This window comes from Talpa europaea (assembly GCF_964194135.1).
Source record: "Talpa europaea genome assembly, chromosome: 1".
NCBI classification, from domain to species: domain Eukaryota; kingdom Metazoa; phylum Chordata; class Mammalia; order Eulipotyphla; family Talpidae; genus Talpa; species Talpa europaea.
Genome location: NC_140073.1, coordinates 54,494,797 through 54,522,494, shown reverse-complemented (window position 1 = coordinate 54,522,494; position 27,698 = coordinate 54,494,797). Strand labels below are relative to the sequence as shown.

At 41.7% G+C, this 27,698-nt stretch overlaps 1 protein-coding gene across 19 annotated transcripts in view; it reads left to right on the top strand.

Annotated features, from left to right (window-relative positions):
- DLG2 (discs large MAGUK scaffold protein 2) overlaps nt 1–27,698 on the top strand; it is a gene marked incomplete at both ends in the record, with an annotated part of 1,956,162 nt that overhangs the window by 1,658,462 nt on the left and 270,002 nt on the right. The window contains one exon of one of the 19 annotated variants that reach the window (XM_084247150.1): nt 19,371–19,977. The exons of the other annotated variants lie outside the window; for them this stretch is intronic. Within the exon in view, the coding sequence (XP_084103276.1) occupies nt 19,941–19,977 (37 nt within the window). Of the gene's footprint in view, nt 1–19,370; nt 19,978–27,698 lie in introns of those variants that run through there. 19 annotated transcript variants of the gene reach the window in all.

Genomic DNA, 27,698 nt, shown 5'->3' with positions numbered 1-27,698 from the left:
AGAAACTGCACCTGCCTTTTGGTCGTAGACTGAGTGACACAGATGTGGGTGAGAGACCCGTGGGGAGGTGACAATGGAAGCTTTTATCTTGATTTTGATTTTGCTCCTTTCCTTCCGGGCTTGTCTGGTTGTTTCTGACCCTTTTCTGTGGGTCCCCACTGGAAGATGCTTTAGACTTGGGGCAGGCTTTGGGGCCTTGCTCTGGGCCAATCCCATTTGGATGGACTTTTACCCACGAGGGGACGGGTGACTTTGGGTGCCTGATATAGAAACTAGATTCTTTGCCTTTCCTGTATTGTTTCCTAATTGTATTAAAGTTCCTTCCCGTTAAAGTCTCATATGTTTTTGTGTTGATGTGACGGATGGCAGAACCCATTTAGAGTAAGCAAGTTTGGGGGGTCTGGGGCGCACCTCTCCCTGTCCTGTAACAAAGCCACTCTCCATTGTGTGAGAGAGACTAAGAATAATGTATATATGTGATTAATGTGTATATATATATATATATATATATATACACACATTATTGTGGATTCCCCAGACCCTCACCCCCCCCCCTTTCTCGTGATATTGTCTTGGTGCCCAGAGTTCCTGCTGGTCAAGCTGAGTATAAGGAACATAGTGGAAAACTGGTATCTGTTGAAAACAGCAGGCAGACATTATGGCCAGGTTAGTATAACCAGCTGGACCACATAGAACACAGAAACTAGAGACAGGAAGTTTTGATGAGTAGGAACAATGGAATTCCTCAGGCAACAGCCCCTATTCATTCCCCCCTAGCTTGTGCCAGACATTTATGCATCCCAATACACATCCCCACTACACACACATCCCTCAGCATACTTGCCCACCTTCCCTAATCCTGATCCCCAATAAATGTGAGGCTGCCCTGGAAACAGGCGCTGCACTCCCTGAGGTGTAGGCCCCTCAAGGTCTGTCTCTCTCTCTACTTGGACTTTGAGTTGTCTTTCCTTGTCCGGATGCTCCCAACACTGCCATCCTGCGAGGTGACACATTATCATTTTTTGATAGCACAGAGTGATGATGTTGAATCCACATTCAGCATAGAAAATGAGTTCACATATTTGCCAAAAAGAGATACCTTCCAAGTTACCAACAGAGGTCACCGCATGATTCAGTCAGCATTCATGGAAACCATACTATGCAATTTAAGAAGGGAGAGATTAATTTAGAGACTTGTTTGTACTTTCCTGAGGAATTGGAAGAGTGGGAATTAGAAGACTGTCACTGGATTGAAGTCAAGAACATATCACCAGTACTTGCAATCTTCGCCGAAGGGGAAGAGAGTTAGGAGGCAGTGTTGTATGCTCCATCACCACAGAACTGCCTCTCAGAGCCTCCCCTAGTGGCGCAGGTGATTGAGCGCCATGCTGTGAAGGTGTCTGCAGCCTCTGCAGCGCCGGTTCAATCCCTGATGGCTGAGGGGATACCCACATGGCACAGCGGACCTCCCCGTCTCGCCTGCTGCTCCCCTCAGCAGTGTATTTCGTCGGTCTACCTGTTCTGTTCCCCACTCTGTCTCTGGTGAATCCTCTCACCCTCCCATGCATCTGGGCCTGTACCCCAGTTCTTGTATAAAAAAATAAATAAATCTTTAAAAAATAAAAGAATTCCCTCTCAGCTCTCTACAGGATCATATCATTCTGTTTGATCTTGTCAATACCAGAAAGATGGCCTCTAGGGAAAATTTATGATCCCTCTATTTCCACAGAAAGATGTCCTTTCCTCCAGGTATAGCGAGGCCACACCTCTCATCTCCAGGTAGGTGTTAAGAGAGATTTTAAGATCTGCTTCAGAGTAAGATCAGACTGTCCTTCCAGATTCTGCTGTTTCCAGAATTTTGTTACCTATTATGTGCCTTATTTCTGATACCACTTAACCACAGAATAGATAAATAAAATTTGGATATTTGCTGAAAAATGGATGTATGATATATCAGTATGTTTATGTTTATGATGTTTGAAATTTCTAGGTGTTTACAGCAGTATAACCAGTTATTGTGTAGAACAAAATATTTTTAGTGGTTACCAGCTTACTGCAAAATATTGTAAAAATTCTACAATTTTAATTTCTTGATGGGCCCACAAAAAATTAACAAAACCCACACTAGCCCTTCTGTTTTCCCTCCTCAAGATTCCTCCAATCCTTAAATGAAAGACGTCCAGAAAGAAGAACCAGGTGATAGTGCCACCACTTAAGCCACATATTGAATAAAGCAAGGTTTGGTTTCTTATTTTCAAGAGTAGAAGAAGAATATAGACAGAAGTGCTGCTATTTTATACCTGACATGCACAGTCTTGTGCATTACCTGAGCTGCATTCACCCCCAGCACTTGGATTTCACAGCTACAAACAATGGTTAATTTTCAAAGGATTTTGAGCAGAATACTTACCCTTGATTGCAATAAGAAGGATGGATTAAAATAAAGCAGGCAGGTGGCTGTGAAGGTCCAAGCAAGAGACAATGAAGAACTGTAATAGTGAGACTGAGAGCTACTTAGGAGATATGCTTGACAGGACTTGGTAATTAAGGTGCAATACCCAAGTATTTGGGTGAATGGAGAACCTCTGAAGCGAGCAAATTTCCGATGGCTGAGGAAGGTGATGACAACTCCAGTGACAGCTAATGACAGAAGTCTGTCTTTCTTTGCATGGAACACAGCTTACTAGTGTGACTATTTTCTGTTGCTTTGAGGCAAGTGTAAATTGGAACCAAATTCAAATTATTTCAAAACTTGCCTGCCTAACACAGTTAGCAAGTCCCCGCCAGCCCAGCTAGACTGTCCTAGACAAGTACTTTTCATGTGGAAAACAGTGCCAGTGCCCACATGTGACTAACATGTGCCTTTGGGGACCACCCTTCAGTGTTAAACCTGCCCTCTTTTAAAATGAAACAACTAGGGGGGAAAATCATGGGTATGTACTGCATGTGACATCATTTCTGGGCAGTCTAAATCAGTAAAAGTTAGGGTTAATGTGGAATGTAAGTAATTTGTTGATATGGGTTTTGGGCAACACTGTTATGGTAACTGGCAGGGGTTAAAGAGCAGGAGAAAGTAATTTGTGATAGTGTATGAACATATACTGGGGCCTCCCCTGTGGCGCAGCGAGTTGAGCTCAGCGCTGTGAAGCTGTCCGCAGCCTCGACAGTGCGGGTTTGATTCTGGCAGGTAAGCGAGAATCCCACATGGCGCAGGAGACCTCTCCTGTCTCGCCTGCTGCTCCCCTCAGCAGTGTATTTTGTCAGTCTGCCTGTTCTGTTCCCCGCTCTGTCTCTGGTGAATCCTCTCACCCCCCAGACCTCTGGCCTGTGCCCCAGCTCTTGTATAAAAATAAATAAATCATTAAAGAAAAAAGAGAGAAAAGGAAAAAAAAAAACATACACTGGACAACAGAGACCCTTTGGAATCCGAACTTGATCTGAACCTCCTTTTTTCATAGAAGGACCAGGAAGATGGAAAGTGATATCATCACTAACCCTTTTCACATAAACTAATCAGTGCCATATTTCTACATCTGCTACTACCTCCTCTGGCAACCCTGAGGTTGCAGCTGAGGGCAGAGAGTAAAGGGGACAGGAATGGATGTGAAGAAGAATAAAGGGAGATTCATAGACAGCATCCCCAGATGAATATGAAGAGAAGACGAGAAAATTCTAAGTCTGGAAGAACACCTCAAGAACCAATTTAGTTCTAACCCTTTTAGAAACCAACTATGTGTTTAACAGTAGGATACAGAAGCTAGAACTAGTTCCAGTGGGTGGACATTATAGGGAAGTAGATTTTAACTCAAAATAAAGAAAATTTCTTTCTTCTATGTAACTGTTCAAAAAGTAAATAAATGAAATAACCGTCTTGTGTTATAGTGACACAGCTTTAGTAAGAAAACAGGATTGTTTCTGAGAAGACAGTTATACTGGATACAAGTTGGATAGTTGACCTCTAGGTGATCATTTCAGGTAGAAGATTCCTTGAGTATAGTTTTCAGTTACTGTCATTACTGTCAGTAATGCTAGTGCTGCATGATCCTGGAGTGAGGTTTGAGGTATTTGCCTTACCTGTTCTCCTGTGCCTATGCCATCAGCGCCAAAGGTGGAACAAGATGGGGCAGGTACACAATGTTCCAGAGAGCGGAGAAGCTTGCCAGAGAGGTGCCAACTGGAGTCCTTGAAGGAGGCTTGTGGAAAGCCAGGGAACAAAAGCGAAAGAAGAACCTCACCAAGATTCCTTGACTCATTGCTTAATCAGTTACGCTGGCATATTTGAGAATGTCCGTATGTAAAATAACTAGAGTTAAAAGACACTGAACGTGGTTTCCAGAAATTTTATATTGAAGATTAAATAATCTGCTTTGTAAATTAAATGACCACCCTCTTTATTGAGTTGGCTTCAGAAAAGGCAGTAGCAAACATTTATTGAGAATTCACCAAGTAATAGGCACTATTAAAGCACTTTAGGGCTTCCCTGGTGGCACAGGTGTTAAAGACACAGCGCTATCAAGTTATCAGCAGCCACTGCAAGCATGAGTTTGATCCTCAGGCAGGGAGCTACCCCACGTGGCACAGCAGACCTCTCCTGTCTCGCCCACTGCTCCCCTCAGCAGTGGATTTCAGTCCATCCGCCACCCCCTGCACCTCTGGCCTACACCCCAATATTACTTACATACAAGAATTGAGGTACAGGCCAGAGGTGCAGGGGGTGAGAGGACCCACCAGAGACAGAGTGGGGAACAAAACAGGCAGATATACCAAAATACACTGCTGAGGGGAGCAGTGGGTGAGGCAGGAGAGGTCTGCCGCGCCATGTTGGTTGCTCCCTGGCAGGCAGGGATAGAGCTTTGAACTCATGCTGCAGTGGCCAGCGATAGCTTGACAGTGCTGTCTTTAACCCCTGTGCCACAAGGGAGGCCCCAAATAAATAAATCTTAAAAAAAAAAAAAAGCACTTTACGCAGATTGAAGCACATTGACCCTTGTAACAACTCCCTGAGAACAAACTGATCTGCATTGTGTCCCCTCTCCAAGCTCCTGTGATGAAACCTTAACTCCCAGCACCATAGTTTATTGAGAAGAAACCTTTGCGTAATAATTAGGCATGATGGGATCTGTACCCTTATAAGAAGAGACATTAGAATTCTCTGTCTGGGTACCACATTGAGGAAAAGGCCATGTGAACACCCAGCAAGGTGATGACTGCAGGATAAAATGCTTTCTCACCTGAATGAGGGCATGCTGGCACCCTGAACTTGAACTTTTAACCTCTATAATCATGAAAAAATAAATTTCTGGTTTTTAATCTGTCCAGTCCGTGGTATTTGGTATGACAGCTTGAGCTACTGCAAGTCAGTACTATTATCATTCTCTATGCATGAGAAAATTGAGGGTTGAAGAGGTTAAATATCTTGCCAAGTCAGCACACGAGTGCCTGGAAGCACCAGGTTCCAATCCAGGCTGACTGCTTCTGGAATCTTTCCTCTTTCTCACAGCAATCCACTGCCTGCTTGTGATGTATGTGTACACACTAACATTGTTGTGTTCCCCAAGTTATTTCATGACTTTTCATTCTTCATAACACAGCAATATAAATGGAGCAGATGTTACTATCCTTCAATATGCAGATAAGAAAATTGAGAGTAGGTGGGACAGGCAAGGAGACCATTCCAGGCAGCAAATGAACAAGGGATAGATCTAAATAAGTAGGAATTTTCTGATTCCATAAACATGGGATCATGTATACACCTAGAACGATGTGTGGATAATGAAACTATTCAATAATTAAATGATCCGTGTTCAATATTTAAATGAATAATAAATGATCAAATATGACTTGAAATCCCAAAATCAAAGTAATTTGAGTAGAAGAATGTTATTCCCAATCATGAGTTTATTAATCCATTCATTATTTGTATAATTGTTCTTTCAACAATAGCTGGGGTTGATTATGGGCTCAAACACACCTTCTATTTGCTGTCCCTTTCCAGCTGATGTCCCCTGAGGCAAGGAATTGAATATATTGCTACCTGAAATGCATTTTTTTAAAAAAGTATATCTGTTAGAAAGGGAGAAAAAGGCATATATCCAAGAGGGGGAAAAATTTATACCATTAATAAAAGCATACTTTTTTAAAGTATAGATTCCATCAGTACTAAAGATTATTTCCCAGCAAGCTTACTCAGCCTTTTTTGTCTGATATGCTGATTTTCCTCTATTCCATTCACTTTTTCTTCATGAGAATACATATTTCTGTAGGAAATTGTAGGAATATAGTAAATGTAATCCCATAAATATTTAATCTGATATAAGAGTAACTTTATTCCGGTCCCACACCTAAAATCTGGGACACGAAGAATCTTTCCTGCATCTGGTATCTCCTAAACCTCTTAGTCTCACTATCATTCTAAAAGACTCATCTTTCTTGGCTTGACCTTTTCATTTACCTTCACCAACCAAGGGTAGTTTTTGGAGCTCACCACTCAATTGCAAAATAATACTTTGAACTTACATTCCATTTCACCTAATAAAATGCTGTACATATATATATATATATATATATATATATATGCGGTATACACACACACACACACACAAAACTTTGCTTTTCCAGTTACGTAGATATCTTAGAATTATACCACCCACAGTGTCCCAAATTCTGTCATGCACAGATGCTCAGTAAATTGAACACTGCCATCTATAGAGAAGTAACCAGCAAGCATCAGGTTGCATCAGAATTACTTTGTTGCTCTCTGATTTACCATTAAATTGTTTTTTTTTTCCTCTGCACCTCGTGATAAATAACCCTATTCCTCAAGTTTGTATGATTTTTTTTTCTTTTTCTTCTTTAGGGCAGTATTTTAGTTTAACAGCCTGGAGAAGAAACAAGCACTTTAGAAAGCAGCTACATTTTCAAAAATAGATGAAATAACAACAACAAATCATACACGGAGTTGATTTCTGTCAGTAGGATGTTTCAGACTTTCTGTTTTATTTATTAACCCGTGTTGTTTGCAGAGAGAAATAGGACCTCTGAGGAAACCTTTGGAAAATACAAAGCCAAATGCCATACAAATAGCTAGTTGTCCAAAGAAAGAGCTTCTAAAATTTCAGTCTCTACAAAATATCTATACTGTATATATACTGTATATATATATATCTTGTACCAGTATATATACTATACCAGGTATATAAAATTTCCCTAACTTAGGTCATTTCGTTAATTAGTATGCTGAGCTTAAATAATATTAATTAAAGCAAGGAGTTGTATTTGTTCCCCTTTGAGAATGCTAAGAGGCAAAAAATATAAGAAATCTGTCTAAGGTTACAGGGTCAGGCAGGGTAAGAGTTGAGATTTGAATTTGGACACTTTGGCCAAGTCTGTTTTCCTAATAATTGTGCTGCTTATTGTGTGAAAATCAAGGTCTCAGAGTAGTATAGGAAGGAGTTATTAAATTAAAACTATTTAGATTGAACCAGGTGAAAATGTCAATATCTGACAGTTTTTACCCTAACAAATCTATCGTTTTAAATTTTTAGCCTAATAGTAAGTAAAATAAGAGACTAGACATACATTTATAAGTCTTCTGCTCCTGGTCACCCTCTATGTTCTGAGGGATAGCTGGAGTCAAAGAGTGATTTGCTGGCATATTAAGAGAATGTGGGGATCTGAGTTGTTGTTTGGGTTCCTTTGCTAATCTTGATCAGTCAGTCTTTCGGAGCTCAGTTTATTCGTCTGTAAAATGGGTAGATCTCTAACTTCTGAGATTCCAATCCCCTTAAAAAGGGCAAACCACATTATGACTCGTTTATCCCAATCACTCAATTTCCAGTGGCAAACACACCGACTGCTAATAAAGGATGTCACTGTAAAAACAATCATGGGCTTGGGGAGGATTATGTTTGTATATACTTTGCTAATAGGGATGTGCTTATCCATATTCAGGCATGGTTTATCTTTAAGTGTGCCTTTGTCTTAAAGCCTAATTATTGGAAATGTCAGCCCGAATAATTTGTTCATTTTGTATCATTTAGGGTTAACAAAATTATTCAAAGTAGAAGGGATAATGGTGAACCTAAGCTAAATTAATCATAATAAGCAAGAATAGTAGTGATGCTCATGACCAGCTCGACCAGCTCGAGGAAACATTGAGGATCCAATGGCTTTTATTTATTTATTTATTTATTTTTTAAAGATTTATTTATTTTATTTTTATACAAGTACTGGGTACAGTCAGAAGCGTGTGAGGGTGAGAGAACTCACCAGAGCCAGAGCGGGGAACAGAAGAGGCAGACTGATGAAATACACTGCTGAGGGGAGCAGCGGGAGGCAGGAGAGGTCTGCACACCATGTGGTACCCTCACCCAATTGCGGGGGATTGAACCGGCGCTGCAGAGGCTGCGGGCAGCTTTGCAACCCAGCGCTCAACCGCTGAGCCACCAGGGAGGCCCAGCAATGTTTTTTTTAAAAGCGTCTTGCTCCCCAAATTTGGGATTCCACCTCTCTGCCTGAGCAGAAGCTGCATGGTATAGCCAAGCACCATGTGGCAGCTTGCCATCCTGTAACAATACCAAATTAAAATATTTGTAAACTCTAATAATGTGCTAATTTGTGTATTAATTAAAAGTCATTAATAACTCAATAGTTGCTGGTTAGCAGCTCTTAGTCACATTTGAAAATAATTCCTATAAAATTGCAAGTGATATAACTAAAAGAACCAAAGAATATATTGATGGGGCCTGATTATGATAGCCTTCCCCTTCTGTTCCTAACTCTCTCTAGTTGGCTAACTTTCATGTCAAACTTTTTTTTTGAAATTCAGGTCACAATATAGACTATATTGACTTTACAACTCAGGACACATTTACCCAAAGTTGTTCTTTATATTGATGCAGATGAGGCCTTCACAAAGGTACCAAGAAAATCAGATGAATAGAAGCTAAAACCTAGACAAAATCCATCAACCTGTGGGCTCTTTGTGTGTGTGTGTGTTTGTGTGTGTATGTTTGTGTTGTGTGTGTCTGTATGACAAATATGCTAAAATTTATCAATGCATAGGCTTAACACCACATAGTCACACACACAACTTGACAATTGAAATAAAAATTTCATGAAATAAACTCCTACTATGAACAATATCCTCTGATATTTTTCTATTCTGTTTCTTTGAAGAAAAATACTGTTCAGGTGTACTAAATCGGTATTGCAACCCTCTTTTAGGCTATGATTTACAATTTGAATAACACTATGCTCAAAGAATGTTGCCCAGATCTGAACTCACTGTGACTTCCTCCAAATAGCACAGGAGCTGCTCTGCTAAGTGAGCTCTTTCCCGCTTTAAAAACCAAAAGAGAAGTTTCCTGAATGATTAGGCTAAAAGCTGTGGGTTACAAGAAAAGATGGCAGAAACTGGGAATAGTTAGCTTGGAGGAAAGAAGAGATAACAGTGCAGGAAAGAAGGAAAGAGATAGTGACAGTCCTCAATGCCTGAGCAGCTACCAGTGTAACCAGATGTTGGAGGTTCTAGGCAATTGTCTGTGACGTAGGGATGGATATTCTCTCAGCCTTCCAACTGAACATGTATTGAGTACTAGCTACTTGGTTACTTCTCTGCTAGCAAGTAAGTTTCCTCTTCTAGAGACAATTAATCAAAAGATAATACAGCTAGGTAATCTTTATGCAGAGAAACTCTACTTTTACAAGGAACTGTCAGTTAAGCATGATCGATGGCTAACACAAATAAATCTATAGAGCTAAAATCCACAGTAATAAGTGATGATGTACTTTGTTAACTTCTATTGAGTGACTTGAGTGACTCATAGCCCTTTGTTTTCTTAGATTGCCATTTTTAAAAAGATTTGTTTATTTATTTATGCATACAAGAACTGGAGAGTAAGCCAGAGGTATGGGGCGGGGGAGGTAGTGAGAGGACTCCTCAGAGATAGAGCAGAGACAGTGTTGGGAGCAGAACAGGTGGATCTACTGAAACACACTGCTGAAGGAAGCAGCTGGTGAGACAGAGAGGCCTGCTTCTTCGTGTGGGTTAGCCCCCTGGCTGAGGAGCATTCACTTCTGACAATACCTTGATAGCGCTGAGACTTTAACCCCTGCGCCACCAGGGAGGCCTCCGGGTTGTATTTGATGTCAGTTTCCAAGTACTCGTCAGCATTCACTCCTGTGCAGAAAATGGTTTGGTTATAAGGAGCAAATGCCCTCAGATGAGCTTGTGCTCTTGCAAACCCAGACAAAACTTGTCCAAAGAACATATCTCCCTCCTTTTTCTCCCCAGATGAAACATAAAAGTATAAAAGAGCTTTCATCTGGATTTTTGAAATCCTAATTTTATCCTGAAAAATATCATTAAGTTTTCCTTTTATTTTAGATTATTCAATTTGCAGGAAAGCACACACGATAATGAATGCATAAATCTCAGTTTCTCACTAAGTCTGACTAATGCAGTCTTGGTTTTACTGCCCTTGGGCTCATACCAATCTCTCTTAAACAATAAGATAAATGAATTCAAAGCTGTAATGCCCATCATTTCACTGTATTGAAATTGCAGTGTTAAAGCTTATTCAGGATGGAGTTTATTGTCAATATACTATAAAATGAATTTTCTTACCCTAAGTGCTTACCTTGGTTGGTGAGGATCATTTTCCCCAAAAACATTTTCTGAGATATCGGGTCATGGGTTTTGGGTTTTTCCATTATATGTCACCTTAACATGTGGAACTAATTTCAATCAAGACCCTGGGAACCATGAGATAAAATCTTACCTAAACCTTAGAGAAAGCAGATTATTTAGATTTAAGAACATCTCTAGAAACAACCTTTATTGAGAGACATTCAAGGACAGTCAAAGGTTATATGGCATTTGTTGAAGTGAGGGGAAAGATATTACACAAAATTATCTTCTACCTCCTTCAGTCTTGAAATTGCGTGTTTTGATTAAACATGATTTCATACATGTCCTGCAACAAGCCCACAATCAGATTCTTTTTCAGAAAAGAGCTTCCTGTACATGCCTTCTGGAATCATCCCAAAGTATAAAATGTTCTTCTTAAATGAACATATTTTTAAAGCACCAGTTTGATGTAAATTATTCTAGTAAGTGCCCCTGGGTCTCTTCTGATATCAGTGTCACAGACCTGCAAAATAAAATCATTAATAATAACAATTACTAATAATACATATCAATTAATAACAAAGTACTAATCACATCAATAATTACTCTTAAATACTTAGCATTTGTTACTATTGTCAGACAAATACTATGTTAAGGGCTGTTTTTAACTGTATTTTTTAAAGATTTATTTATTTATGCATACAAGAGCTGGGGTACAGGCCAGATATGCGGGGGGTGGGAGGATTCACCAGAGACAGAGTGGGGAACAGAACAGGCAGATGGACTGAAGTCTGGGCGAACTCATTTGTGAAGCTGTTTGGTCCTGGGCTTTTGTTTTTAAGGAGTGTTTTGATTTCTGCTTCAATTTTGCTGCTTGTAATTAGTCTACTTAGGTGTTCTACTTCTTCTTTAGCTAGCTTTGGATGATTGTATCATTCCAGAAGTTTGTCCACCTCTTCTAGATTGTTGAATTTGTTTGTGTAAAAGTGTTCATAGTAATCTCTGTTTACTCTTTTGATTTCAATTGAGTCTGTTGTGATTTCTCCTCTTTCGTTTATGATCCTATTTATATGTGTTTTCTCCCATTTTTTCCTTTGTGAGCCTGGCTAGAGGTTTGTCTATTTTGTTTATTTTTTCAAATTAAAAAAATCATAGAAGGAAATGACCAAAATGCAATGATTTACCCTGGTTGGTAGTATCAATTTTACTTTAATATTATTTCTTTAAAAATGTCTTCTTTCTCCATAATAAATTTGTAATGCTCCCACAATTTTATTTTTTTCCTACATTTAAAAGGACAGGAGAAAAGAAGAAATAAAAAGAGAGGTATCTCACAGGTGGGCAGGAGAGTTGCTCTCCATTTTAATAAAAAGTTTGTGATTTTGTTTCATTAAACAATTCCATTGTCTGGGGCCTCCCCTGATGGTGCAGCAGTTGAGCCCTGGGCTGCGAAGCTGCCTGCAGCCCGTGCAGCACCAGTTCGATCCCATGCCACCGGCGAGGGCCCCACATGGCGCGCAGACCTCTCCTGCCGCCCGCTGCAACCCTCAGCAGTGTGCTTCGTCACTCTGCCTGCTCTGTTCCCTGCTCTGGCTCTGGTGAATTCTCTCACCCTCCCGCGCTTCTGACTGTACCCAGTGCTTGTATAAATAAATAAATAAATCTTTTTAAAAAAAATTTCATGGGCCTCCCCGGTGGCGCAGCGGTTGAACGCTGGGTTGCGAAGCTGCCCGCTGCCTCTGCGGCGCCAGTTCGATCCCCGGCTGCTCCCCAGCCACCGGAGGAGGGTCCCACATGGCACGCAGACCTCTCCTGCCGCCCGCTGCTCCCCTCAGCAGTGTACTTCGGTCCTTCTGCCTGCTCTGCTCCCCGCTCTGGCTCTGGTGAATTCTCTCACCCTCCCGTGCTTCTGACTGTACCCAGTGCTTGTATAAATAAATAAAATAAATCTTTAAAAAAAATAAAAAAATAAAAAATAAATAAAAAAAATTTCATTTTCTGATAGAAGTAGTCATGGTTCCTGATTTGTACTGTAATGTATCAGTATCATGTTCTGTCTTCTGAAATAAAGATACCTTCTTGAATAAAGATACTGTAATAATTGCGTGTTCATTTAGCACTAAATGAATCTGTATAGAAATGGGCAACTCAGTTTCACGTAAAGCATCCAGTTATTCAGGTGCACATATTCTACTGATCCTTCTTTGCCCAAGTGGTATATAAAGGCCTGAAAACTCTGCTAAATTGACAACTGTTGAGTTCTCTTGTCATCATCGCTGATAAGGATGATCCTATATTTTTCAACTCTCAGAGAATGGTGAATATTGATTAAGCTAGTCTGGATAACTTCATATAAAATGATGTGGTTTATAGTCAATTTTGATAAGTCCTTTTTTTTTAAGATTTATTTATTTATTTATTTATTTATTTATTTATTTATTTATACAAGAACTGGGGTACAGGCAAGATGCACAGGAGGATGACAGGATTCACCAGAGACAGAGCAGGGAACAGAACAGGCAGACTGACGAAATACACTGCTGAGGGGAGCAGCGGGCACAGCAGAACTCTCCTGCCGCACCATGTGGGACCTCGCTGGTGGCCAGGGATGGCACCAATGCTGCAGAGGCTGCAGGCAGCTTCAGAGCCCAGCGCTCAACCGCTGTGCCACCAGGGGATGCCCAATTTTGACAAGTCCTTCTAAGTATTGGGTATCTATAGGCCCAGACTGTAAATGCTCAGTGACAGGCACTGAAGGCGGGAGAGTCCTGTATGTCAAGGCCTGGTTATCCCAGGGACACCTGGGGTGTTTCTTATTCAGAAAGCCTTGGACTGTCCCACTCAGAGGTTTTTATTATTTGACGTAGTTTTCTAGAAAATTTTACCTTCATATTTGATTCTTTGTCGGTTAAGTGCTACATGGAACCACTGTCTAATAAGTTCCTCTTTCCCTTTATGCTTTGGATATGAGTGAAAGTTATCCAACATTAGGCTTTGTTTTTATTTTATTTTATTTTTATACAAGACCTGGGGTAAAGGCCAGAGGCGAGGGAGGGTGAGAAGATTCACCAGAGGCAGAGTAGGAAACAGAACAGGCAGACTGACGAAATACACTGCTGAGGGTAGCAGTGGGTGAGACAGGAGAAGTCTGCTGCACCATGTGGGACCCTCACCTGCCGGCTGGGAACGAACCCTCACTGCAGAGGCTGCAGACAGCTTCACAGTGCTGTGCTCAACCTGCTGCGCCACCGGGGAGGCCCTAGACTTTGTTTTTAAAGTCATTTACAGAATTACTTTTCATACTACCCTGTCTGGCAGTGAGTGACTAAGGCTAGGACAAAACATCAGGAGAATCTGAGCTTCTTAATATTGACTGCTGATCAATATAAGTTGATCCATGAGAAAGATATGCTTTGCAAATATACACACCTCTCTCCTGGGTGGAACTGTGTCTAACCTAGTATTGCCTAAAATGATTTTTTCAGAGAGCATTATGGTAGAGTACACTGAAAGCTACTACATGTAAGTTATAATGATTATGCCTACATTACAGAAGGAAAAAGGGAAAACCAGGGCAAAAGACTTTAATTTATTCTTGAGAAAGACAACCAGGTACTTTGTCACTGGGACACAGGCTCTGAAGTCCCTGTTTGGTTTGGTTTTAAGTTAGCTAAAGTGGAGGAACCAGCTAGGTTCCCAGGAACTGAATCTGTTTAATGGAGGAGGAGTTTGTGATTCAAGATTAAGCCAAGGGTGTTGCCAGCAGACATAGGCCATTGCTGCAAGTTGGGTAGAGATGGCTCCCTGCCCCAGAGCTGTCAGATATGTCTGGGGATTTATGCTGAGTCTTTTGTGATTCATTTAAACTGGGCCTACAGAAATGCTACACTGGGCTATGCCTGTGTTTCCTTGACCTAAACAAGGATCCAAAATATTGCATGGTATTCTGAGAAAGGTTATATGTGCTTCAGGTTCTATGGGAGTAGTAGGGTGGTCAGTAACTCTCCAAAGTTGAGAAGAATTCCCAGAAGCAGCAGTATTCGGGCATGTTCTAGAAGCAGTGAATGGAGTGAATGCAAAGGAAGAGAGGGCTGTCTGTCAAAGTCACCCAGTTCAATGACAAGTGAAGCTGTCAGGAGAGCAAGTTGGTGGAGTAATGTCCCCCATGTTATAGTTGTGAAGTCAGCAAAAGATTTTAACAGAGGACCAACCTCAGGTGACCAATTTGGAAAGAGTTCTCAGACTGCTGGGCTGATGCATTGAGGGACGGTGACATGAGCAGACAGGAGCCAATTCAGAGAAAGCCTCATTCAAACCAGTGGCAGCGATGACGATGACGAGGTGGGACATACAGACTAGAGAGATTAGTGAGATCTGATGCCTGATTGGATGAAAAGTCAAGGTTTGAGGCTGCAGTTTCTAGCTCAGATCATAGCACCACCGTGGGGTCCTTTGGCAGAGACTTTGAAAACCATGATTTTCACTGAAGCTTTTTCAAAATAGTAATGTGTCTTCAGCTGTATAATGGTTGTGTGACATCTAATATTTGTAGTAAATTTTTAACTTTACTGCTTTGTCTTGTTTGATCTCATGATAAATGCAGTTTGACAGATGAGAATGCAAAATGTCAGTGATTTTACAAAAATCGTCCAGTTGGATTTGGCCAAGCTGAGACTGGAACCTCGTCTCCACTCTCCCTAGTCTTACACTTGAGATCAATCCTTAAATCTGATAGTCTTATAGCCCATTCCCCACCCTCTCCCCCTTCCTCGTGGAAGGCATTAGACTTGGAAAGACTTTTGATTAGGATAGGTACCAGGGAGCTCTGGAAAGTCCACAAAGAGATCTTGGGAGCTTCTGGGGAATAAGCAGCAGCCGACAGAGGTGCAAAGGGAGTAAATGACAATCACCTTCCAGATGTCAGTGTTTGCATTTCTTGCAGTCCAGAGGCTGTTGTACTGGTTTCCATGGAGTTTCCCTGTAAACCTCATCTCTACACATCATGTTAGCCAGAGTAGCAGGCAGTGGAAGATGAGAAAGTGTTAGGGGGAGGGACTGGTTTTCTTTCACACTGAAACCTGGTAAAAATGCTCATCTGAGTGAGTCTCAACAACAACAAAGAAAATAATCCAGTCAAAAAATGGGCAGAAGAGCTTAAAAGAAACTTCTCTGAAGAGGAAATGCAAATGGCCAACAGGCATATGAAAAAATGTTCAACATCACTTGTCATCAGGGAAATGCAAATCAAAACTACCATGAGATACCATCTTACACCAGTGAGAATGGCACATATTAAAAAAACTAGCAACAACAAATGTTGGCGAGGGTGTGGAGAAAAAGGAACTCTTCTGCACTGTTGGTGGGAGTGCAAACTGGTCCAACCACTGTGGAAAGCTGTGTGGAGATTTCTGGACCTACTAAACATAGAGCTTCCATATGACCCAGCAATTCCTCTCCTAGGTATTTACCCAAAGGACACAGAAACATCAATTCCAAAGAACACCTGCACCCCTATGTTTATAGCAGCACTGTTTACAATAGCTAAGCTTTGGAAACAGCCCAAATGCCCAAAAATAGATGACTGGATCAAGAAGATGTGGTACATATATACCATGGAATATTACTCAGCATTCAAAAAAGATAAACACATGCAATTTGCTGCAACATGGATGGCGCTGGAAGGGATCATGCTCAGCGAAATAAGCCAAAAAGAAAAAGAAAAATACCGGATGGTCTCACTCATAGCAGGAATCTAGAAAACTTAAATAAGGGACCAGGAAAATGAATAACTATAAGAAAGTGAAAATCAAAATCAACAAAAAACTATGAACCAGAGACACTTTTAGGGGGGCGGGGGCAGGAGGGGAGGGATTGGGGTCAGAATGGGGGGCTGCAATTGTATGGGGAATATAACAATAAAATTTATAAAAAAAAAAAAAAATGCTCATCTGAGACTGCATCCCAACATCCATATATTCGATCTTCATCACCATGGAAATGGTGGCATAAAGTGAAAGGGGGGAATTGTTAGGGGGAAAAGGATGTCCTAAAGCTAATTCCATACAGGCTTTGTGGACTCCACCCCCACCCCAGGCCAAAGCCAAAGACACTGGGAACTCCAAATCCCATCACCACCAAAGGGAAGGTGGCTGGGACCTGAGGATGTGGTTAAGCAGCCAGGTTGGTATAAAGCCAGACACGTGGGCTTTGGAGGGGCCCCCATTTTGACTCTCCGCCAGCTCGCAGTGTCCAGCCAGCTTGGAGATTGCTTTTTGGGTTTCCAGGTCGGTGGATCGGGTAGGACGCATTAAAGACTTTATTTCCCTATTTTCTCCCTGAGTTGTACATTTTCCTTATTTCCTTTTCCCTTGTAAATAAACCTTTTATTAACCTTTTGTGTGTGCCTGTAGTGGAGTATTAATAAGTCCCTTGTAAGCAAGTGGGTGAGGACCCACAGCCAGGCAACCCATTCAATATCGGGGCTGCCCTATAACAGCAGGACCAGCTGGTAATGACTGTGAATGGCAAGAAGAGTCACCTCTCCTCACTACAGTCTTGGCTCACTTCAGTCTATTCAGAGGATCCTTTGTGGCTTACAAATCAATGTTACACTCAAAGTCAGTTCCAAGACAATCTCAGTCAAGAAATAACTTGATTGGTTGATCATGGTGAGTGAGATTATCGATGTAGAGGCTAGGGAAGCAAGCTTTAAAGGAGCATCTCTCTCTCTCTCTCTCTCTTTTTTTTTTTTTAATACAAGCGCTGGGTACAGTCAGAAGCACGGGAGGGTGAGAGAATTCACCAGAGCCAGAGCGGGGAACAGAACAGGCAGACTGATGAAGTACACTGCTGAGGGGAACAGCGGGTGGCAGGAGAGGTCTGCAGGCCATGTGGGACCCTCGCCGGCCCGGCGGCCAGGCGGCCGGGGATCAAACCTGCGCTGCAGAGGCTGCGGGCAGCTTCGTAGCTCAGCGCTCAACAGCTGCGCCACCAGGGAGGCCCCTAAAGGGGCATCTCATTCTCAGTGAGTGGAGGGTATGGAGAGTCTTTAAAGCATGTTTAAATCTCAAAGTAGTTGAGCAGATTTAAATTCTCTACTTAATATAGTAGAATTATTTTGCAATGGTTGGAGAGTCATAGGTGAGAAGGATGAGGCAAAACCACTGTCATAGCCAAGATAGACATTTGAGAGCAGGGAGAAATTGTTCCTTTGCAGAGGTCAGTACTGACTGTTTCAAGGAGCCCAAATGAGCAATAAATTCAAAATGCCTAAAGAAAGAGGAAAAGGAGAGGAATTTTGATGAAATCTCTTTATTGCACTGTTGTTTTTTTTTAATTTTAATTTTTATATTTTTTACATCATTTTTCATTTTTGCACAATGTCTGCATTTTCATCTTGATTATAGTCCCTGTACAATTCACACAATTTCCACCCCCCTTGTTTCAATCCTAAGGCAGATGTGCTATCTCATAGGGTCTGAAAGAATCGATTTGCCCTAGCAATCAGCATCCCCTTGTCACTGCCTGGCCTGGAAATGGTGGTCAAATAACTGAGCTTAGCAGAGACAGTCAGTGACTCTACAGCTCTCATCCTTCTGAAAGGTTTGATTGATGATGTTTTCCTGCCTGGATTCTATGTTGCTGCCTCAGGGATTCCAGCATGCTCCCTTGTCACCTAGAGCCATGACTGGCAGCTTTAATGGCTAATTGTAAAATAAATGAGCAAAGCAATGCTCCTAAAGAATTTTTTGACTTTTTTTTTCCAAATTTTTTTGGTGAGTGTGTTGTTTGTGTATGTGTGCTGGGGTGGGGGGACGGAATCCAAACAGAAAATTGCACTTCCACACCCAGAGGTGTGGTTTAAACAGATTCAAACTGTTATGACCCTGCCTAAAACCTCTGAGACTCCCACAGTTTTCAGGACCATCAACACAACATTCTGTTAAGATTACTTAGAAGAGTTAATGATAATCCCAGTTTATCTATAAAACCACTCTGAAAATGTTTTAAATCTCAAGCAGTTGAGCAGATTCAAACCCTTAGTTCTGTCTTCCTGGTGATAACTTCTTTCTGATGAACAAACAAATTGATTTTTTAAATAGAATATTTATACTGAAATGACTCCCATCTTAGGGAAGCTTGATTGATTCCTATTTGAGTTATTTTAGAAAATCATAGAATTTATCTAGCACAAGTCTAATAAAATAAATAACAAGGAGAAAGAGTAGTTGGTTACCGTGGTGACCACAGCATCTGATTTGAGTAGCAACAGGCAGGACTGGGAAACAGAGCCATAATAACTGAATAGCAATGATCATCAATAGTTGTTAGGAGAAATTTTAATGTCTGGGCTTCATCTATGAACTAATCAATCAATATATGAATACAAGTACTTGTCCCTTGGCTCCAAATGTATTTGGCAAACATCAAAACAAATAGAAAATTGCAGCATACATAAAAATCCAGAGTTCTTAAGCATAGTTGCATAAATGTTATACATATAATGAAAAATAAAAATCCTCTTAATTTTCAGCTTTCAACTGAAATATCAAGGAAAACGTTTAATAGCTCCTGCTGTTGGCATTAGATTTCCTAGTTTCCTAGTTCAGATTTCCTAGTTCAAAAGTCGAGAGAAGAGAGAGATTCATTTCTCCCAGTGGGGAGACCCAGTTTCTTGACTTTGTACTATCATAAAAAATGGAGAAATTAGAAGTTTTGCTTCCCTAAGCCACCCCTGTTTGAATGTTTTTTTCCACCTAAAGGCCAATTTAAGCAGGTATTTCCTGGCTGAAGGGAGCCAACAAATTCCAGCCTACCAGCTGAAGAATTAACTCTAAAGTGTGAATGACTTTGTTTACTCTCTTCAAATAAAAAAAAAAAAAAAAAAAAAAAAGGCAGACTAACACTTCAGTGCTGGAATTCCAAACACCAGCAGCTAGCTGGATGGTGAGACTAAGAAATCTTCCAGCCTCCCTTCCTCAGGCTTCCAACTCCTCCATCTTTCTAGAGTTAAGGCCTTTTCAGCTGAGCAGAGAAAGAAAAAGAGGCCAGTGAAATATCAACATCTGGAAAGTTAACTGCTTTCAGAGGGTGGAATGAAGAAAGTAATCCCATCTCTTAAATTGGCCCTTTTGTGTAGCAAACTAGCTCTGCCCCTGGCTTGGAAAGGCGGCTCCACCTGCTTCACACCTAAGAAGCTTTGGCCACAACTCAAGAGCGTCAGTGGTGTGTGCTGGCTGGGTGGAGTCTGCACAGGGCCACTCGGCCAGGAGCAGGGAACAGAGCTGAATTGGGGAAGCAGCTGCCTGCTATGCTGAAAACCTCTGGAAACTGGCTAAGGAGCTGTGGTGAGAATCATACTGTTTTTCAGATCCATTTTTCTTGAAAGACTGTGTGGGGAATGTGGCCAGTAAAGTAAGAGGAGGACAGCAGGCTCACCTCCTCCCTCCCTTCCCAGAGCAGCAATCCTGCCACTTGTCAGCTCCCGCAGCGCAGGCATCTTCCTCAGGCTGCTCTGCTCCATGTCTGTTGCTGTGGAAGTTTAGTGCAATTCCAGAACGGCACTCGGTGAGTTGAGTCACCACTGGCCTCTTCCTAGTAAGACTGTCTTGTGAATGCTGCTGAACTCTTGATGTAAATCACAGAAAGACTGGGGAATGTGAAATTCTTACTGATGATTTAAATGGATTCCAGAAATGCCTTGATCCAGTTGATTTCAGGTCAGAGACTTGACGTAGTCAAGTCCTATTCAAAAATCCAGCACCTGCTTACAGAGAATATAGTTCTAATTAGACATAGTTCTGTGTCTAAAGAAAGAGATACACGTGTGCGTTGAATCCTTTCACCGATTGCAAACTCTGCAAACTTGGGAAACCATTGAACTTGAGTTTTGTGCCTTGAGTTTTCTCAGCTGGAAAACAGGGATTGCATAGTAAAGTTATTTAAAAATTAGGAGTTGTCCACAGAAATCTGGGCTCTGTGTTCCTCTAGGGGGCGGGGACCCTGGTTACCTCATTTTGGGGCCTACGTTAAATATTTGGTAAAGACCATTTAAGCTAACTGGTTCAGGATGTCAGGTCAGATGACTGGATTTCAAATACCAACTACCTCATGGTAAGCTGAGGTTAACTAAACAAAGAAGGTGAGCTTGTTCCTGCATCTGCAAATGGTAATCATAAGAGCAACTATTTCATGGATCTGTGGGGATTTAAAGAGATAGTACTTCATATGTAAGCACTCAGCATTGTGCCCAGCACACAGAAAGTGCTCGATAAATGTTGGCTATTGTTGTGAGGCAGGAATCTGACTGTAGAGCTAGAGAGCTGGCCTCCCTAAATTAAAGTCTCCCTCTTTTGTTTTTCTGTTTAAGGCAAAGGTTGGACTGAGGAGCCATCGTTTTAACTATTTCTAGGTTCATCCATATGCATATGACATAGACCCACATCTTTCTTAATAGGGGCCATAAATTTCAAAATCTAAATATATTTTATGATGAAAAAGCAACCCAAAATCACAGCCCGCACATAGAACCAGCAGTGTCATTTCATATACTCTGATGATTTGATTTCTTAAGAACTGATATTTTCACAGATGCTTCTTTGCATGCCCCTGGCTTTGGAGATGTAGATATTTACACACAAACACTTTGCACTGGTTTTAAAAAAACATTCATACAAGTTGGCTGAGGTGGCACTTGTTAGCATTTCTAGTTTCTGTGTTATTTTTGAGAAGGGAATATAACCTGTATCTCTGCATTCTGATGGCAATTAATATGTATCTGGCATTACCACTGAACTGTTGGCAGCCAATTAAACAGCCCAGAGCCACTCCTTACCCTGCTTCTGGAGCCTAGGAAGCAGACTTGCTCGACTGGGGAGATTTGCATTCTCCTCAGATGTGGTGCTTCCCTCTAGTTAGCCAGCCCTCCACCAGTTTGTCTCTCCATCACCCCTTACCAAATTTGCTTTCCACAATTCCCCTAGCTCTTTTATGGGTTCTATGAACTATGCTAGCAGGCCCTATTAAACACAAAACAATTCTTTTAAAAGATTTATTTATTGGGCCTCCTCGGTGGCACAGCGGTTGAGTGCTGGGTTGCGAAGCTGCCCGCAGTCTCTGCAGTGCCCAGTGAGATCCTCAGACACTGGCGAGGGTCCCACATGGCGCGCAGACCTCTCCTGCCGCCCGCTGCTCCCCTCAGCAGTGTACTTCGTCACTCTGCCTGTTCTGCTCTGGCTCTGGTGAATTCTCTCACCCTCCCACACTTCTGACTATACCCAGTGCTTGTGTAAATAAATAAATAAATCTTTAAAAAAAAAGATTTATTTATTTATGCATACAAGAGTTGGGGTACAGGCCAGAGGTATGGGGGGTGAGAGGATTCACCAGAGACAGAGTGGGGAGCATAACAGGCAGATCAACTAAAATACACTGCTGAGGGGAGCAGCAGGCGAGACAGGAGAGGTCTGCTGCACCATGTGGGTAGCTCCCTGGCCGGCCAGGGATCAGTGGCTGCGGACAGCTTCATAGGTTGCGTCTTAACCCCTTTTGCCACCAGGGAAGTCCCTAAATACAAAGCAATTAATTACAGATTTAGGATTAACTTGTTTGATTTAAGACCATCGAGACAGCATGGACTGTATTTTCTAACACTAGGTATGTGACAGGGAGCTTCCTTAATTTCTTGGTAGCACAAGGCCATCAGAATGACATCTTGTAACCAGTGGGAACAAACATTGTTCTGTGACTTTCATTTTCTTGTCAAAACTTTAAAATTTTCTGTGTTGGTTATAAATACATAGAGAAACGAAAAACATGGTAAAATGAATCTGTTTAGTGTACGCTACTGAAAACATTAGCATTACATTGCATTATGTTACAAACATTAAAAGTTAGTGTTTGTTTATTTTATTTGTAGGAGAAGAATAGTTTTTATAGTTCTTGACTTTTTCTTGTCAGTCATATAACTTATATACTGAGCAAGCATCTTTTATATGCCTTGGCATACTGTCATATTCCTTTTTAAGTTTGGATCAGCTTTCAATCTTTTATCCTTCACACTTTCGGTGTTAGGAAACACCTACGAGAGTTCTTTTAACGTGAAGTTTTGCCGCTGTTACTTATTCTAGAACAACTTGATTACTGCCCTGACTTCTGACGTTCATCCTGCTCACCTTTACCAAGTTCCCCTGGCTGCATATCTGCCATTGCTCAAAGGGTCCTTCCCACAATCAGCTCTATCTTCTGTGTGCTCACTTTCAGTTTGAATTTCACTTTCAGAGTTGTCACATTTGATTCCTATACTGCACTTTTATCTTTGTTGGCAAATTCCTTCTTTGGATTATCCATTTCAGTGAAAAGTCAGGTGGGTTATCGGTGGGAGACAGTGATGGCAACAGCTGCATGCTTTGCTTTGCTGTCTGTGTGTGAACTGAATAACAGATGTGCCTCGACCCATCACAGCAGACATCGCAAGAAGTGATGTGACTCACAGATCATTATGCACATTGTTGTTATCAGTGACTTGTGGACAAAGTAGCAGGTTTATAATTTATTCACTCACTCATAGTTAATATACTGTGGTAACTGAAACTTGAATCATGTTGTTAGGGAACTGGTGTTACCGCATTAAACCATAGTAATAGAAATCCATGCATATTAGACCACGCAAATATGAAACTCCCTGTAGTTGCTCAATAATAAATATCTGTTGAATGAATGTGTGAACTCAGATATTCACACTGAGCTCAGCAATCTTAGAGCCCTTCTAGCCTTGTCCACAACTACTCGCCTTTCTTCATCCCTATTTATGTGTGCAAAAAAAGTAGTGGGTCTAGAGTGGAACTGAGACACCTGCATTGTAAACATGTTTCCCGGGTGTATGGTCACCGTACACCGTAAAGGCATAATTGCCAAAATCTGCCTTTGAACAAGTCATTGAATTCTGAACTTCATATTGATGCCGGCGTGTGTAACAACTGCTGCCGCTTTACCAGGAGTTCTTGTCTCGCGAAACCATAGAAAGGAATTCACAGACTTTTGGAGCAAGTAAGCAGAGAGAGACAAATCTTGTCTTTGAAAGAAAAGTTTATTTAGGAAGAAAAGAGACAAAGAAGAAAGACTCCCAGGTATAAAGTACCCGGGAGGGGCCAAGATGAGCCGGTATGGGATATTACATTGGCAATATATACTTTTTCTCTCTCATTATGTTAAAAGTTCAGTCTCTCCCGGGGGTACTGAGGAATTTCACATTCCTTATTTTAACAGTATTTTCTTTTCCCATTTGTTATGCTTATCGCTTTATCTTTATGGTCTAGCCCTCCCGGTGAGCATCTTTACACTTTATCTTATCATCTGAAGAAAACCAGGACCATCCTTAACAAGATTATCTGTGGTGCTAGGATGTTTGTTTTTCCCCTAGTATTAACAATGGTGTTTGTTTTTCCCAGTGGAATTGGTTTCATTTCCTTGCTTGTCCTTATCTCTGAAGCCTCCCTAAATTCTTCAGAGGTCCCCTCCTGCACTGTCCCTAAAACTGCCTAATAACCCTAGCTTGCCCTGTCTCAATATCTCTTGTGCTAAAAGCCCAGCTGCTTCCTTTCTTATCAAAATTTCCCTTCCTGACTGCCCATCTCCACCTCTACAAGGAACTCAGCTGACAAACAGGTTTACATGCTAAATGCTGAAAGGACCCCTGGGTTCCCAGAAGAGTTTGGTCTCTTCTGCAAGAAGAGACATCATCATTCGGTGGAGGAAGCCTCTTGAACGCAGTCCCCAGGGATTCTCGGACCCCTGCATAGGACAGCGGGAGAGGGCCGTCCTGTAGGAGGGGCTTCCCTAGCCTTCTTCCTTCACTGTCCTAAAGTTCAATAATTTAAAAAAAGTCGATGATGTCTGGAGGAAGGAAGGCCTGAAAGATAACCCTAAACTTTACTTAGCCTCATTTCTCAAGTGGTTTGTGTTCCAAGAAGGACTGTGAGACCCGGAGACATGTCAACAGTAGCAAAGTGGAGATTGCCAGCCAGCTGTGGACTGCTGTGGGGCTCAGGCTGTCCTGCCACTTCCTAGCTCAGCGCACTTTCCCAAGTTACCTCCACTCTCAGACTCCATTTCCCCACCTGGACACAAAAACATGATCTTCATCTCCTGACCTTAATTATTAATCTTAAGTATTTCTTTTTTGTAGTAAGAAATTCAGGGCACTGAGAGTATCTTTTTTTTTTTTTTTTTTTAGTAATACCTTGGTGAAGTGATATAATGTTAGTTACTTAGACACCATTCAGAGGGAGGTCTTTTTATCACTAAGATTGTCCAGTCCACAGTGCGCAGGGGTCTGGAGGCAGAGTCAAAATGTAAGTGAAACAAAAGGAACCTGATGGGAATTATCTAGCTTGTTTGTGGGAGACCATGCAAAACCCTGTGTTTTCTCCTTCCTCCTTGATGATTCCTCTTCCTTTTCCTCATTTGTAGAGTCAGTCCTCTACATTCTTTTGGAATACTTCTTTTGAGTGTATAAGGAAGTATTTCGAAGGCTTTCATGAATAAGATAAGTCACACAGTGGCAGGCCACACTTGCTTCTCTGCTGTTAGTGCCACCTCCCTTGAAGTGATTAACTTGTATCAGGGCATCTGCATGTGCCCACCATATAGCCCCCCCACCCCCATACACACCTTGGAAACTCTGGGGAAGGCACTGAGTAAGAGGGACTATTCCCTGTCTGGCACTGGGCTGTGGCTCTGAGCTGTAGTTCTGTAGGCCATGGAAAAAGTGTAGATCCCCCCAGGGATTCTGATTTAGTGGGTCTAGAGTGGTGCTGAGACACCTACATTATAAAAATGTTTCGTGGGTGAGGTACAGGCAGAGCTGAGACTGTTGCTTTGGTACCTCCAGGATCTAGCATCTAAGAACAGACTAGCCCCGACTAGAGTTGTCTGGCAATAAACATGACCTTCACTTGCCTGGACACTGAGCAGGCCTGGATTGGCTACAAGCTGGCTTGTAGTATGTTAAAACCTGGTTGTGGATGCTTCCTTTGCCCCAAGCTATGCTTTCTTATACCATCCTCCTGGAGAGGGGTCCCACCTTCCTGAGCAAACTGTTTAACAGCTGCCTAAATGACCTCCTTAACTTCTTGATTTGCTAACCATTATCTACTCTGTCAAGAAGCCATCTCAATAAAATGAGAATTGCATTGTCACTCCCCTCCCCCATTTTCTAGCAGAAAGAAAGTCTCCTCCTTGTTCCCGGCATGGGAATTTTGTTGATGTCTTCATGCCCCTGGTTTCCCTGCCAGAACACCCTTCTTCCCAATGAATAACAATAGTGTTATTTTCATAAGTAACAAAATATTTCTTTACTTGAAAATTGGCTGGACCCTGTGCTTTTTCACATGTCTCACAAACTCTTGATGACTTAGAACCCCAGTTCTAAAACCTGCTCGGAGAAGAATTTTCTACCCGCATGGCCCAACAGCAGAGAGGTTGCCCTTCTCCTGTGGCCCTAGTATACCATCCAAGATTATAGCCTGTAGCATGGCCATTTGATGGTTGTGATCTGCCTGTCTTCTAGGAGCATGTACTGCCTTTGTCTTTGTAACCTTTTCAGCAGGCTGGTCCTCCAGAGGGATTGGGGGAGTAAAGAGGAAACCACTGTTAATCCCAAAGAAACACCTGGATGCAGCCAGTTCATTTGATAGTGGATCAGTAGCCCTAGTAGTGTCATCACTTGTAAGACCTCTGGGTACAGAAAAGATGGATCCCAAAGGCGCTGCCTTTCCACACAAGGATGTAACACCTGGCTCCCACAGCAATCCAAACCCCAGCCAGCCAGCCTAACTGCCTGTGCTCAGCAACCAGAACTCCCACCGCAACTGCCACATCCCTGACTCACTTAGTTACCGGAGAAGGGGTGCACTGCGTAGCGTCATCTATTTAGAGGGTATTTCATGAAGGAGCCAAGGAAAAGCAGCCAAACAAGGCTGTTCGTTTTGTGTGCTATTTTTTGGGGGCGGCCTGTATTTTTGCAGGCAGACACTGTAATCAGCTGTCATGATAACCATAATCAATTAGCTTATGGGCTGTTTCTCTCCATCTGGACTAATTGAATAGTGGCTTTTGTTTTTATTTTTATTTTCCCCTCCCTGCTTGTTCCCTATTACTGTTGAACCATGTAATGAGTCCCTTCAAAACCTTCACTTTGCTTCTCTTTCTTTAGCAACCTCCTTTAACTTGTGGCAGTAACCCATTAGACTCCAAAGAGATTTGCATCTGCATTAATACTTAGCATTTATTAATTTGAAAAAATATACTTAAGTGGGCCTCCCTGGTGGCATAGGGGTTAAGTCTCAGTGCTATCATGCTATCATGGCTGCAGCTTGAGTTCGATCCCCAGCCAGGGAGCTAACCCATATATGGCACAGCAGACCTCTTCTATCTCGCCTTCTATCTCGCCTGCTCTGCTCCCCACTCTGTCTCTGGGGATTCTCTCACCCCCTGCACCTCTGGTCTATACTCCAGTTCCTGTATGCATAAATAAATTTTAAAAAGTCTTCAAAAATAGATGCATATATACTTAAGTAAGTCCTCTATTGTTAAAGTGAAAAGGGAAAAAAGTAACTCATCTAGATTAGATAAGATCTAATTTTAAATTGGCAGAGGATTGCTTCTGTTCGGTTTGTATTGCTGTTGCTGGGAGTTGGTTCTGCAAATCTTGTCCTCTGTAGTTACAAAAGAAAGATTTTTAATATTGAGAGGTGCCCTGTACCTCCTTGAAAATATTGGGACACCATTTCACTGAAGAAATTGAAGCAAAATGTAAGATTGAGAAGGAACAGCTAGAGGGTACTAGAAAGTATTTGTCTCTTTTGAAGCTGAGATTTCAATGAGTTGCACCTCAGAGAGGGCTCCCCTGACAGAAGACCCTAGAACTTGGCTCCAGAACACTTGGAAGAGTAGGGCAGACTTTTTTTTTTTTTTTTTTGCATGCCTAAACAATTCCAGATCCTTGGAACAAAAAGAAAAGCAAACACCTAACCACTGACTATAAGGAGCTTAAATCTAGTAGAAAAAA